Source organism: Cardiocondyla obscurior, linkage group LG04, assembly GCF_019399895.1.
Source record: "Cardiocondyla obscurior isolate alpha-2009 linkage group LG04, Cobs3.1, whole genome shotgun sequence".
NCBI lineage: Eukaryota > Metazoa > Arthropoda > Insecta > Hymenoptera > Formicidae > Cardiocondyla > Cardiocondyla obscurior.
Window position 1 is genome coordinate 8608808 of NC_091867.1, and position 14334 is coordinate 8623141.

The following is a 14334-nucleotide window of genomic DNA, read 5'->3' on the forward strand; positions in this document are numbered from 1 at the left end:
AATTATTAATCAATAACAATTACATTTACATTAGCTTATTTGTAATCTGCGTAGAATTTTGCAAATCCTATAAAAAGGTTTTAGAGTGCATATTGTGCACTTGCGTGGTTGGTACGATACATAAGCTGGGACTGTTAATGCTAGCTGCATTATTAATCGCTACAAATGCATCCTGATATGACATAGGACCGTGCAGGCCACGAGGCGGGCTTTTACAAAGCCTGTGTCGTAGGTGTCGGCCATTAGCGAAATAACTTTTAATATCTTTGTGCTGCCAAGACCCCAACGTCGCAAATATCATCGCGAAAAATCCCTCCGTTTTTCCTTTACTCTCGCCCACGGTCTTTTCCGCAAGTCTATACTTTCAATGACGCAATCTCACTCCCCATTAACATGAACAACGAGGACGATGTAATTCAGAGTAAATTCGAGATAAACATCGCGAAACTTTGTCGATTACTGCGAAATGCCTTATCATCCCGCGCAACGAGGTGCTCGACGCAGAAATTTACATAATCGCGAATGCAGTGTACGTTACGACATACGTATGTTTAAATTAGACGAGCTTCCAGGCCAACTTTTCTACTTGCCCGTCGACATCGATCGTCAAACGAGAACGCGTGCGTTTCTATTGTAAACTGCAAACTGCCGGAGTGTGTCGGTGAGAATACGGAAAAAGGCCACGGACGTTTTCACGTTCGATCGAACGGCGGCCAACAATCGAGATAATTAAAGTAACCGGCCCGATCTGTAGCAACGTTAACCGTAATAATTTCGCGTTTATACTCGTGTTAAAGCCTCCAACAGATTCAAGGCGTAAAACACTCGCACGCCGAAACGCTTGCTCGTACACGAGCGAGCAACTGGAACGATCGAACCGAGACATTAGACGGTTGCCAGCGGCCATTAATCATACAGGACGAGGAGGCAGGTGATTAATGTTTCCCTCTGTGCGTGCTAACTTCGACCCTTCCCCCCTTTTCATCGCCCATTTTCGCACTCTCCTCTCCCTCCCCCCTCGTCGCCGGTTTTCTTCGAGTTCCATCGCTATTTCCCATCGAGATCGCGAAACCGCCGACTGCTATCGCCGAGCGATTAATTTACTGTATCTGTCACTCCGCTCGTTGTCCCTGCCACTTCGATTTTTGACTCTCGCGAAACATACACCTCGTATACTCTGATAATTCTACCGACGGTTTTCATTTGGGAGAAAAAAAAAGGAGGGGGAGAAAAAAAAACATCACGCGAAACGCGTGCGTGTTGCACAGAAAACATTTTAGCGACCATAAAATTTAGATGACAAGCCATTCGCAAAATCCATCATCTCGCATATTTATAATTCACGGTTCAAAATAATTTTCATTATGTAAAACCGCGGCATCAATTTATATGAAACTTTCGTTGACTTTGTAATGCAAGAATAAAGCAGTCGATTTTAAAACACATGAAATGCAATATCCGTGATTTCGTTAAATCGTTCCAACTCTAATATGAGCTCCGTAGATATATCTATCTCAAAAATCTTCTATATATATTTATACGCCTTATTTTATGTTCATGTATCAATTAAAACTTTCATAAAAAAATGCGTTACAAAAAAAAAGAAAAAAATGAAAAAATATCCGAGATAAAACCGTCCGCCATATATAGCTATTATTTCCGAGGTAACTTTTTATTAAAACACCCGGTTTAATCGGCGGATTTAAAAAAGAAAAAAAAGAGAGAGAGAAAAAAAAAACAAGAGAAGATAATTAAATCTGCCGCGTTCTACGTAATCCTTCACCCTTCGTTCGGCGCCGATGATGCAGTCGCTATTTCAGACCGCCAGACGGGCCTTAATAAGATGAGATTTAGAGCGTCCCAGGTGGCAGACTGGGCCTCAGTAGTGGCAGTTTATGTCGTCGTGTACCTCGGCAGAGTTCCTGGACCATTTAACCGGGACGTAAATGTTAAAAGCCCGCCGTCTTTCCCTTTACGCTCCGCGCGTATCCGCGAACATTACGACCGGTTTTACATTCAAGCTTCGACGCGTTCTCAGACCCGCGGGGTTTCGCGGCTGGTAGCCGAGGAAAAGTACGCGCGATGCGCTCCGCGAGCGGAAAAAAGACGGAGAAAATTGTCGTAGAGGAAACGGGTCATGGTCACTTAACGTGCTCGCTTGTCCACCGCGTAATCGAATTCGTAAAGAAATTCTATCTGTTCAAGGAAACCATTACGCTCCCCGCGTATTATTGCCGTTCATTAAATATACACTTCAACGTTTTAATAAGATATTATTAAAATACAAAATGTAAAATCTGCTAAATACGAGACACCGCGCTGTTTAATTAAACCGTTCAGCTCCGAAAAGCTTGTACTGCAATTCGTTAAAAATTATTGTTAATCCGAAATCCCACAATTAGGAAAAACTCTGCGAGGCAAGTTCCTTAGGTTCAATCCTTTTTCCTTTCGCGCGACACATTTTTCCTCACGGATCATTAAGAATTTCCCAGCGCGAGAACGTCGATTAATGGCATCGGCTGGATTACCAAGTTTTTAGAGCCGAGCTCCCGCACTGAGAGTACGCATCTAAACACCTGCACCCCTTTCTTACAACCCTCCGAGACGCAACCTTTCTCCACCTTTCCCGCGAGGGTAGCGCGAAGAAGTTTCCGCCCCGCGAGAGCAGACTTTTCGCGGCATTTAACCGCCCCGGCTCGGGAGACCGTAAAGTTAAATATCGGAGGAGGATTTCTAAGGCAGAGGGACGCGAGAAGGTGGAAGAAACACCACCGCCGCCACGTAAATTGGCTTCGCCGCCGGAGGCGGTCGGTTAATCGCGCGAGGAGGTCGCGGCGAACGAGCAACAAACCGGGAACAAATAAAGAACGAAGTTAAAATTCAATTCGGCCGGAAGGAACAATCGAAGTCCTGGGACGCGAGAACTGGAGAAACCGCATTTGCGACCGTTCCAGCGATGCCGGGAGAAATCCAGAGAGACACATGGAAATTTCACGAGGGTCCCCTTTGTCTTGCAAAGAAAGAACATAATAAAATTAACAGTAAAACGCGCGTTTGCAAGGGTGTGCGTGATATTTTTATTTTACATCTAGATCTGGACGGGCACGAATACACTCTCGAAAGTATCTGCGGAGTTATGTTTCTGTCGGTCGCCGCAAACTCTATTACATTTTAAATAATGTAATTTTTAATAACCGAATAACAAAAAATAAAATATTTTTTATTGAAGTAACAAGCAAACCTAGATTTTAAAGCAATACTCAGTCTTGAAAAAAATTTTTTATAACATATATTTACATGGACAGCTCTGGATCGCGGATTATGTGCAGTAGAACAAGTCAAGCGTTCGTCAGACTCTCAGTAAACCGTGCGCGCGGCACGTATACAGAATGTGTAATAAACTCATTTATTAACGTTATTAAAAATTGAAATTCGGAAAGACACGGTGGCATTAAAGTTCATAGACTTAAACAACTCATATTTTCTAAACTATGAAAATTTAAATTTCTAATTCTCTCACACTTTTACGAACAAAAATTGTTGCGCAAAGCTGAACGTCTGCCTTTTTCGGCATGTATTTTCAAGTCGAATTGATCGTTCACGGTTTATTCAGAATTTCTAGCAAACGTCGAGTACCTGCTCGAACGAGACAAAATTCTCTTTTTTTTTTTCGCGAAAATTGTATAACGCCCGGAGGATCGAAGAATCCGTCTGACCAATAAGTAAGCCCAAGATAGCTGGCTTTGACGCGGGTTAATCTTTCGAGCTGATTACAAGTCGCAAGCAGCCGGACACAAATCCAGTTTCGCTTCTGTCAAAACCGTCGGTGTAAGCCTACTTATACAGCCGAACATGTAGCCAGCCAATCGTCAATTGGTAATCCGGGAATGTTTTCTGCCCGGTCCATTATCGGCTTAGCGCGGCTCCCGCTGCTACTCCGTTCCGCAACGACCTGATTCCACGCGAGAAAAAAGAAAGGCGCCATCCTATATACCTGGCGCCCCTGGATAAATCGATAGTGTTAAAGATAGTTTCCTTACACGCCATTTCGCAATTTCTCGGAGGCATTCGGAGAAACGCAAAAATCCTTTGTCGCAATTGACGCGATCACAGAGCGCGCGCGCTCGCGTCAAACGTTTTAAAACAACCAGAATAACTAATTGGCAAACTATTGTACATTTTTCGAACTGTTTATTAAATATTGCTGACAAGAGAAATTATATTACTACGTGTCCATTTTATAAATTAATTGCACGCATATTTCTTGACCATTTCAATTTGTTATTGCGCTCGATGTAACAAGCGAAATGCAACCTTGTCATTGGCGCGCAAATATAAATTTATTAAAAAAAAATAATTACAAAATTTGGCGCATTAAACGTGACAGTTTTATCGATGCGGAAAAAAGAAAAAAAAAAAGAGTGAGCGTGTGTCGTCAAAGGCAAAGCCTCTTGTTTTCGCAAGCTCGAGGAAGAAAGTGCAGCTTTCGTGTACACACACTATCACCGAGGATATTATTCGCGGCGCTATTGAGTACGTTTAAAAATGCATGGGCCACTCAACCCGGACCGGAAGCACTCCCGCTTATCCCGTTATCCGGTATCCTCGGGGATAAGCCTCGCCCTTCCTTAATGATGACCAACAATATTTGCCCCCTTTGTTCTCGTGCTCGGAAGAAAAAATAATGCACCATCTCGTGCATTAGCACGCCCTCGTAAGATTACGAAGTGTTTTGTTATCGTGAACAGGAAATTTAAGCGTGAAAATGATATTAAAAAATAAAAAAAAGGTCACATGTTATATATGACAGGCGAATCTGTTCGTTTCCTCCTCGAGCTGCAATTAAAAGGGATTATTTTCGAAAGACGTGAAAACTCAAAGTTTCGCGTAAATGCAATTATTAATTTGATTGCCTTTCGCTTTTCCTTGGCGGGAACAAATTTGTTCAAATAAAAAAGTTTTCGTAATTCAAAAGCGTATTTGCATAAATCTGCATAGGTAAACCCGTAGCGGGCGACGTTTAGAATGCTGCAATTTAATTCAATGTCCCTCAAAGTATTTCGATAACAAAGTAAAGTGTCAATTCCGCGAGCAAGTGCAATCAGCGTCTTACGAACAAACGTCAGCGGCCAAGTCTATCCGCAATGCGAGATGCAGGCCCCCGACAATTTATCCCACCCCCGTAAGGAGATTATTCTGTAATTTTAACAATCAATTATTTCGAATTCAGTTATCCCGGCGTGGCTACCAGCGTATATTCAATTTTAAAACTGCAAATAGTCGCCGGGGCGCCGGCCGCGACGAGGCACTCAATATGTAAAGCGCGATGTAACTTCGCCGCGGCCGCAACTCCCGCGCGTCGCAACGGATTAATCAAGCGGAATTCACGCCCGACTTGTAAACGTTGATCAAATATCCGTGAGCGAGTTAACGACCGCGGGATTGTCTGCGAAATTCGACTAATTCAACTCCCGGCCGAGCGCGCGCGGCATTTTTCGGCGACGACATCCGTCGAAGTTAAATTGCATTAGCCCTTTCGTTTCCCGGCGTCTCCCCAATTAGGAGCACACTTTCCCTTCACCGGTAACACGCAAACACAAAGTTTGCACTGTGGTATTTCCCCGCTGTTTCTCTTTCTCTCTCGTTTTTTTTCCCCGCCCCTCTTTTTCACTTTATGATGTAATTTTACGACAGTTCCGCGACACTCTCGCGAATCTGAACCGATAAAAAGTTCCGCCGAAAAATTTTCGGGACACGCCGCACGGTCACGTAGCCGACTCGTGAAAAATTTCCATTCCTTCCTAACGTTTGTACGCGGGCGTACTTGAATATGTATATAATTCATCGTTGCATTACACGCGATACTGCATTCAGCGTGCCGACTGCGACCGCTTTCAATATAAAACGAAGAAATAATAAATGAGCCGGCCGTCACGTACCGGGTGGTACATTAGGTACACACTTACCTGATAGAGTATGTCGAGGGTGATCGGGTAGAGCAGGTGTTCCACGATGACTCGGAGCACGGTGTTGGGTCCGCCCTGCGTTTCGCTGGCGCCGGACACCTGATTCTGCCCGGCGATCGCGACCTGATTGTTCGAGTTCTGTAACAAGAGCAGAGTGGAAACGAATTAAGCAAACTTCGGGGAGGAATCAGCTCGGTGCGATCGACGTTTACACATCGCCCTAAGTAACAAAGTTACAAGCTGCCGAAGTTACGAATAACGTAAATTCCACAAGTAAAGCGATCTTCGTCAAGCTCGATCTTCTTTCGTAATTGTTAAAACTTCTGCAGACAAACGGATAAATAAAGCTGGCTTACTGTTGATTAATTTAATTATTAATATAATAAAACAATACATACAATTATTCTAATTAAAATATGGAATAGGGTATGTATGTAAAATAGCCTTGATTATAAAATTAATAAGTGTTCTTTTTATGTACATTCTACTTAAAAGCTTGTTATTAAAAAGAAAAAAAAAAGGCTATATTACATCAAGAGTAGAGGAAATAAAATATTGATAACTCCCTGACTTAAAAAAAAAAAAAAAAAATACATCGTGGATAACCTTACTGACTTCGATGCGTTGCATGATCCCTCCTTCTTCGTACGATACATAGAGATTACGGAAATTCTCTCTCGGTGTGTCTGCTGAGCGTGATGAAGCGGAATGGAAAATGATTTCTTTGAAGCGAGAGGCAGAAAAAGCGAGCGTCAGTAGGAAAAACGAAGAAGAATGCCAGAGAGCAAACGAAAATAGATGCAAGGAGTATTAAAATTGGACGCATACTGAGTGTAAAAACGAGGAGACATTATACTTTGTAAGTGAGAGCCGTATAATGGTGCTGCTAGGTTATTAAAAGGAACCGTGTCTTTTCGAGTCCCGCCCCCTCCCTCCCCTCTCTGTGAAACACCCGGTAAATTCGATCCCAATATTAGATTGGAAAAAGAAATGGATTGGAAAAGAAAATCGTATCAACGGGAATTGTGTCGCGAGCTCTACAACAATCAATTTCCCAAGATCCTGTCTTCTCAATTTATTGGACAATTAGCGCAATGTAAAAATATTTATTGTACGTTCAGATTAGATGAGCAATTTACTTAATTTATGTAAAATATATATCGTCTGCTTTTTTGAGAATTTAAGTTCTATCGCTGTAAAAGCGTACTTATAAAAAAAAAAAATAAAAAAGTACAATAAAAAAGAAAAAATATTATTATTTTAAAATCTTTATAAATATATGCCTTTGTAGAAAAGATCTCTCTGCAGTTTGAGAATAAAGTCGTGGTAGAAATTTGGCAAAGGTTCACTCTTGCTATCTTTCGCACGTGCGAAATGCATCTCTCGTGGACCGTCGCCGTTTTCATCAGCTGCCGCTGCCGGTAAAGCTGTCAAAGTGAACTTTAAGGGGTACGACGCGGCGGGTATTAGCATAAAATGCTAAAGAAACGCGCCACATTAGAATTTCGATGTAGATTAAAGCGCGGCGCCCGCCCGAGCGAGAGGCTCCTAAATCTGACTTCGTAAAAATAACTTCTCTCGAGTTGAGTATCCTAACGAAATTTCCACGTCGACGGCGACGACGGAAAATCGTCTCGCTTCCTAGTCCGCGGAGTTACCGGATAACTAAATTCTTAGATATAAGTCGCGAGCTAATTATTTGATTGTCCTGTAAAATCTTCTTATACAAGCTGTCCCGAGCAACGTGTCGCTCTTAAAAACTCTCTGTGGGTAAGAAATTAAAATCGAAAGACGCAAAGCTATATTATAATATTCTAAAATACGAATACATAAAGTGCAAGTGTAATAATTGATTTTCACGCAGCTTCATGTAAGTCTAGTTATTCAATTTTATATATTTGTTTAATGGATTAACGCGGGCACGGTAAAAGCGGCTTTAGCCACTGAATAAAACAAAAGTATAAAAAAAAACTGATTATAGTTATAGTGCGTGCAACGATTATCCGAAGCCATTTCGGATTACAGCAAGGAATACACACGGCTTCGTACAGCGAAGCTCTTCTTTCGAGGCGATATACGAGGCGACGTCTTTAATAGAGACAAAAGCAATTCCGATAACCGGTTAGACGAGCGAGAAAACTGATATACAAGAAAGATACCGTTCTCGCGAAAGAAATCGTAGATATATTACATTTTAAATACGCGGTGTTTTATCTCAATGTCTTGAATTAAAAAAAAAATACGATGTATCGAGGAAGGTTATAAAAGTAGTAAAAGGGTAAAAAAAAAGGTGAAACCGAGTGGCACGGTTTTTCAGCGACGTACGATAATCGGAACAATTCGAAAGAAGTGCTTGGTGCGGAAGTAAAATTCTATTTCACGAGAGTCACGTTGGCGCAGAAACTTCCGATTTCGCGGGGACGTTAAGCTACACGTGTTTGAGAGGATTAAAATAATAAAAAAAAAAAAGAGATGTCCTATTACGGTTCCTAAATATTCGTTGTTAATCGCAGCAAAAGACAACCGGGAGTTTGGTTTTAATGTCTCATCTCGGTTCGCAATCACGTTAAACGTCCCGGGCGTATTTTAAGAAGAGACAAGTAAGAAGTCTGGGGAAAGAGAAATATATCGCGCATAAAAGGACTTTATGATTTTTAACGTGTATTTCAAAATTCTCGAGAAGGAGGGAGAAGGAGCCACTGGCAGTAACACGTGAATCTTTCTTTATGTAAAAACTTGCACGAACACCGTTTCTCGCAGACGAGTGTGCCGAGGCTAAATGAATAGTTAAATGGCCAGTGTTTCTTTCACTGCCGCGCGTTAGATCTTACGCGGAATTTACGGGCGTTTTAAAGCTCGCTTCATTGCGCTCTTGTTTCTTCACACCAGCCAACGGTCATTTGTAACATCGCCGTTGTTTTTCACGACAGCCACCCCTCCCTCCACCCACCCGAGGCGCTACTTTTTGTAGTGTGTAATTCAGTTACACGCATCCCTACGTTTAATTGCGATGTAAAGCGAATTGAGGCGTCGTCGCAAGTACGACGGATATTATGAGCGCCGACCGTATCCGCTAATAATTTTACGAGCAATTTTATCGAAGTTTGCATCGTGCGGTCCGGTCGAGTTTCCGCGCAAATTCGAAGCAGCTTCCGGCGCCATGTAATGTTGATGGCATAAGTGTTTTTAACTGTAACCGCTTTACGGAAGTACCGAACGTCGGGATCACGTGGAATAGAAATAGGTCAATTAAAATATAAGAGAATAACTGTAAAATGTCAAAAGCATAATTGAAATGAGAATGAGACGCAATAAATGTTCAGAGTAAATTAAAGTGCAGCTGTTCGATTTTAAATTATGCCCGCAATTACAATACGGATAATTCGCGATAGGTAATATTTAAGATCGCCGCGATTTTCTTTTTATTATATCTTCTTTTTATTTTTTTTAAAGGGAGTTGGTTTTAGCATCTCTGTATTAAAAGAAGTGCAAGACGGGAGGGATAAGAATGAAAGTTCGCCAGCTGTTAATTAATTAGCTCGACAAACCTTAACTGACGGCTGTTTCCCTTCCCATCTGTCTGTAAGAATAGCGTGCGGCCGGTCATTTTATCCGAGAATTAATCCGAAAAGTTACGTGGCATACATTCCCCGGCCCCCCTTCGCTACGTTCCATCTTCGTTTCCCATCTTTTCACCTCGATGCCGATCCCACCCCTCCAATTAGCGGCCCATAAATTTCCATGCGTGCGGAACATAAATTCGCGCCGACGCTCCTCGCTCTTATTTCCTGCCCTTTCCCCTTTCCCCACCCCCGTCTTCGTCTTTTTTTTTTTTCCCGAGGAATTCCCGGGACCGCTTACCCTCTCAATGCAATCCTTTTTATCGAAACCATGCGTCTTTCGTGAAAGACACGCGATATTGAGAGATTCCTGGAATCCCATCAAACCGCCGCGAAAGAAATTTTCTGCCGTCTTGAACGCCGGCTTTCGCGAAATTTAATTTTATTTGCCGCTTTATCGGAACAAAAATTGATTATCGGCGCCAAAGACAGAGAGGGGTATTTTAGTTTCTCCCGGTCAGTAGAGCGGTCCGTCAGTCTGTATATTTATTGCTAATTGCGAACACCGGTGACTTTCACGCGTGGCTAATTATGCCACGGAATAATATTGTACCTCTTCCGGGACGAGCTCCACGGATTTGTGATAAATCTCTTGATCTCGCGCGCAAAGATTTCCCATTATATCGCGTCATGGCCATTAGCGGTGCTCTCGAGGACACAGCATAAATTAATAACGAAGTCACAGTTGTCATCATCTTATTTTAATTATGACTCATCTCCACGACCGAGTAACATAAATTTATATCAGAATAAACAGCTGCACGCTCAAGAAACGTACGCTACTAATATTTATTAATATATTATAATATGTGACGACCGTACGAATTAGTTGCTAATTAAAATTATAATATGTTCATGTTAGAATTACGTTATACCAACTGTGCTGTATGATAAAATTTTCGTTATATGTGCAGAAATTTGCTTGTATATTTCGCGAAATATTCAGAATTGCAGATAAAATATGAAGTAAAGAATTAGCAATAACAAAATTATGCATTACTTAATTACGGAGCGGTGGCTCCAAATATAAATTGCAACTAAATAAATTAAATGCACAATTTTTTTTTTCTTCTCTTTACTTCTCAATTTTCGTTTTAATCGCGCCACATTTATTTCCCTTTGCGTATCGCTGCAGCGAGACTATATCTTTTGTTCAACGAGAAACATTGCAATACATTGAAAGACGGAACCGTTTTCCGTTCCAGTACTTGTAGATTACGACAGAGAGACGGAAGGGATCTGCTCCCTTCCCGCTTAGACCGACTTAATTATACTGAATGTCGATAATAAAGTCACCATCTGCGAAGCGGCCTGGAGAGGCTCAATTAAAGCCGTCCTCTAAGCCGCCAAAGAAAGATCCTCAGAGACCGGGAAGGAGTCTTCAACCCGAAAACTACAATTCCCGTTCGAAACTCTCGCCGTGAAATAATAATTCTAATTATTGTTATCGCGAATCGCACAATGAAAGCCCAGAGACACGGCTGCTTTACGGTGCTCGGCAGCTCGGTGATACACGAGGTCTCTCCAATCGTTGTGCGATTTTCCACGATTTTTCAATTATAAAAATTATAGAAGTAAAAAAAAAAAATTACCCACTTTTCTGTCTTCTTACATAAACAATCGTTCATAAATCCGACGTAACCATTGTTAAACGTTGTCGATACAATTATTTTATTCCCATAACATTCCGTTTTTCTCGACCTTCCATTTTACGAACACACCGGACGTGTTTCGAGAGGAAAAAAAAAAGCTGCCCGCTTCGCGCCCGAATAGTTTCGCCCATATCAGAGATACATACGTGAGTTCTGCGGCCTCACTAAAAACAGACCCGGTGGGTGATAAAGCGGCGAATATCTCTCCAGAACGTTGTGATCCGCAACGCGTGCGCGGCCTGCATTCCGGGAGGGGAAAGAGGAGGATGAAAAAGGGGGAGAGGAGGAGGCTACGAGATTGCCGCGGCGGAACGCCTCGGTCCGGATCGTTACCGCGGCTATGCACTTGCCCGAAGCCGCTTTCAAGGGGTGAAATAACTACTCCTAGGGGTAGTTTCTATCCCCCTTTGATAGCTCGGCCTCGGAACTAACGGTGAGTGCCGGGACTGAGAACATTATCATAACCTTCCATTACTCGTTACCGCCGATCCGCCAACCCCTATCCTCACCCTCTCTTTCTCGAACTCCCACGTGGCCTCCTGTTTTTTTTTTTTTTTTTCTTCTTTTTCACCCATAGTACCTGATTCGCGACGCGTATCGCCACCTCCGCATCCGATTGCCATTGTGCAAAAGATCCGGCAGATCCTGGGTTTTTTTTCACGGTTGTATTCCAGCGCCGGAAGCCGCCGCGAGATCGAGATCGCGTTCGTAAAATTTTCCCTGAGCATCGCGGCGCGAAACGAATCGTTAAAGTTTTACAGGCGATCTCTCGCGGAGGTCTGAGCCCATGGATATTTCCCGTGATCTCCGCAACTTCACGGTCTATCTGGAAATTTGCAACTCCATTTCCCACGGTACAATAAACCAATCCGTTCGCACTAACGCGTCATGACCTATGTAAATTCTTGCTCGCCGTGAGAATCTCGGGTCGAAATTGAGTCTTTTTGAACTTCGGTACGAGCTCAAAGGAAAGTCAGCCTTCAAATATTTCGGGACCGATCGCGTTTTGAAGTTTTCGTCCCGAATCTCGCGGGTGAAGTTTCTCCTGGTTAGTTTTTTTGTCATTTGAGGAACGTCCTTCCGATGAAAGGCGTTGAATGAAAACGACTGCGATGATAAATAGCAATGCCGCTCGGTGTTACATCTCGCGATAAAATACGAGCCGGTAGTACGCGGTGTTAAAAAGGTGACGATTAATGATTGCACAACGGCCATTTCGTTGATTTTTTTTTTTTTTAATAATATCGTCCGCTTCTCTTAGAGGCTTGTATTATTATCGAAACCAGTTATTTGATCAGCAATACACTGTTCGTTTAATTGCATTGAATTTGAGTAATGATACTCCCCCTCGCCGTCAGAGTTATTGAAAACGTGACGGCAGCCCCGAGAATGATTAATACCGTCACTCCGACCATTGTTATCTTTTTTTTCTTTTTTTTTGTGTCCCCATTGCTTAATTGCGTTCGATCCGCAACTCCAAATAAATTACATTCGCCCGGGAATTATTTGTTTCGGCGGAATGAGAGTTGCGATGAGAATTTCGAGAGTAAGTCCCGTCTGTCCCGCTCGGTTCGCTCTCTGTCGAATTGCCCGAGAAAATAATAGTGTCTGAGAAAATAAGAGGATTCCGCGGACCGCGATATCACCGGCAGCAGCTTTAAAACCCATCTGGACTCCGACGCCGCATTTTATTAGATTTGAATTACTTCGTTAGGAGAGGTGTAATATTTTCGTGAACTTATCGGTCGACGGCGCCAAAAAAAAAAGTTTGATGCTTAATTATTATCTCACTTTAATAAATCTTTAAATAATAGTATTCCTCCGCGCCCGGCACTCTCGAGCAATTTCCTGGAGAGTAGCCAGTGAGAATTTTGATGAACGATTTTCTCTCCGTCTCCCTCTTTCTCTGACCTTTAATTAACATCACCGACAATTATTTCACGATACATTGTTTAACTTCGTTCCAACGAATACGAAACGACTTCTCTCGCTGCGCAACATGCGCTCGAAGGCGGAGCGAAGGAATTAAGAATTAATGAACACTCGGAAGTCGGTGGAGAATCGCCGGGAAACGTCCCGCGATTTCTTGGCGAAACGAGGAAGGATAACACGTCGGAAATACGGCTATCCGCGGAATGTTCCGCGGATAAGAGAAAGAGAAAGAAAGAGAGAGAGAGAGAGAGAGAGAGAGAGAGAGAGAGAGAGAGAGAGAGAGAGAGAGAAAAAAAAAAAAAAAAAAAACGTAGAAGGTCGCGATAAGAAAACTGCGCGGCAAGTGCCGCACGCTCGTTACACGAGCAGCGCAAAAATTTTTCCTGAATAATTCATCGGCCGGGGCGCGGCGATGGAATTTCCGCCCGTATACGTATACGGAGATGCAGTCGTGACGGCGGGAGCCAACGTGTATATCACCGCTAATGGACAGCGAGGGGCACGAAATAAAAAAGTAATCGGACGAACTTCATCAGCGACAAAATCCGCGCTTGAGCCCGAAACGGTGAGAAAAAGAAAAGAGGGAACACGATCCTTGGTTCTACGTCGCGGACGATCGCGAAAAATTATTCGCCGCTCCACCGTCGCGTAAATCTGAGCTTCGGGGCTAATTAATGATTCCCGATACGCGCAAATCGGGAAAAAATCGTGAAAGCCTAGTAAAGAGAATCGTATATTTAACATCGTAAGTGTGTGTAGGCGTTTTTAATTTCTCTTTTTTTTTCTTTTTTTTTGTATTATATCTCTGCTTTGCACGTCCATTTCGATTCAATCTAATTCACCTCGATCCCGTTGCGTTGCGCGCGGCAAACGACATGGAGGAAGCGCGCCTCGAGCGGGCAAAACAAAAAAAAAACAAACTCCCATATGTGATTCTGTCAAATTAAATTCTATCCATTAAATTCGTATTCACGGCTCGATCTCTGCCTGATACCGGTCTTTGTGCAGCATTCCTGGCGACGTGAACGGCGCGTCGTTACCGTGGCTCGGATCGGGGGATAGAATTTGGTTGGCCCGGGTCGACGGTACGGCCATCGATTTCAATCATGCGCAACCCTGACACCGTTTTCTCACCCCCTTCTATTGAGGTACGCACGCGACGTT

At 42.9% G+C, this 14334-nt stretch overlaps 1 protein-coding gene across 22 annotated transcripts in view; it reads right to left on the reverse strand.

Moving 5' to 3' along the window:
• Positions 1-14334, reverse strand: part of Heph (polypyrimidine tract-binding protein 1 heph) — a 349521-nt gene that overhangs the window by 31890 nt on the left and 303297 nt on the right. For all 22 annotated transcript variants that reach the window (XM_070655595.1, XM_070655603.1, XM_070655611.1 and 19 more), the window contains one exon: positions 5967-6104. In XM_070655595.1, the coding sequence (XP_070511696.1) occupies positions 5967-6104 (138 nt within the window). The remainder of the gene's footprint in view (positions 1-5966; positions 6105-14334) is intronic.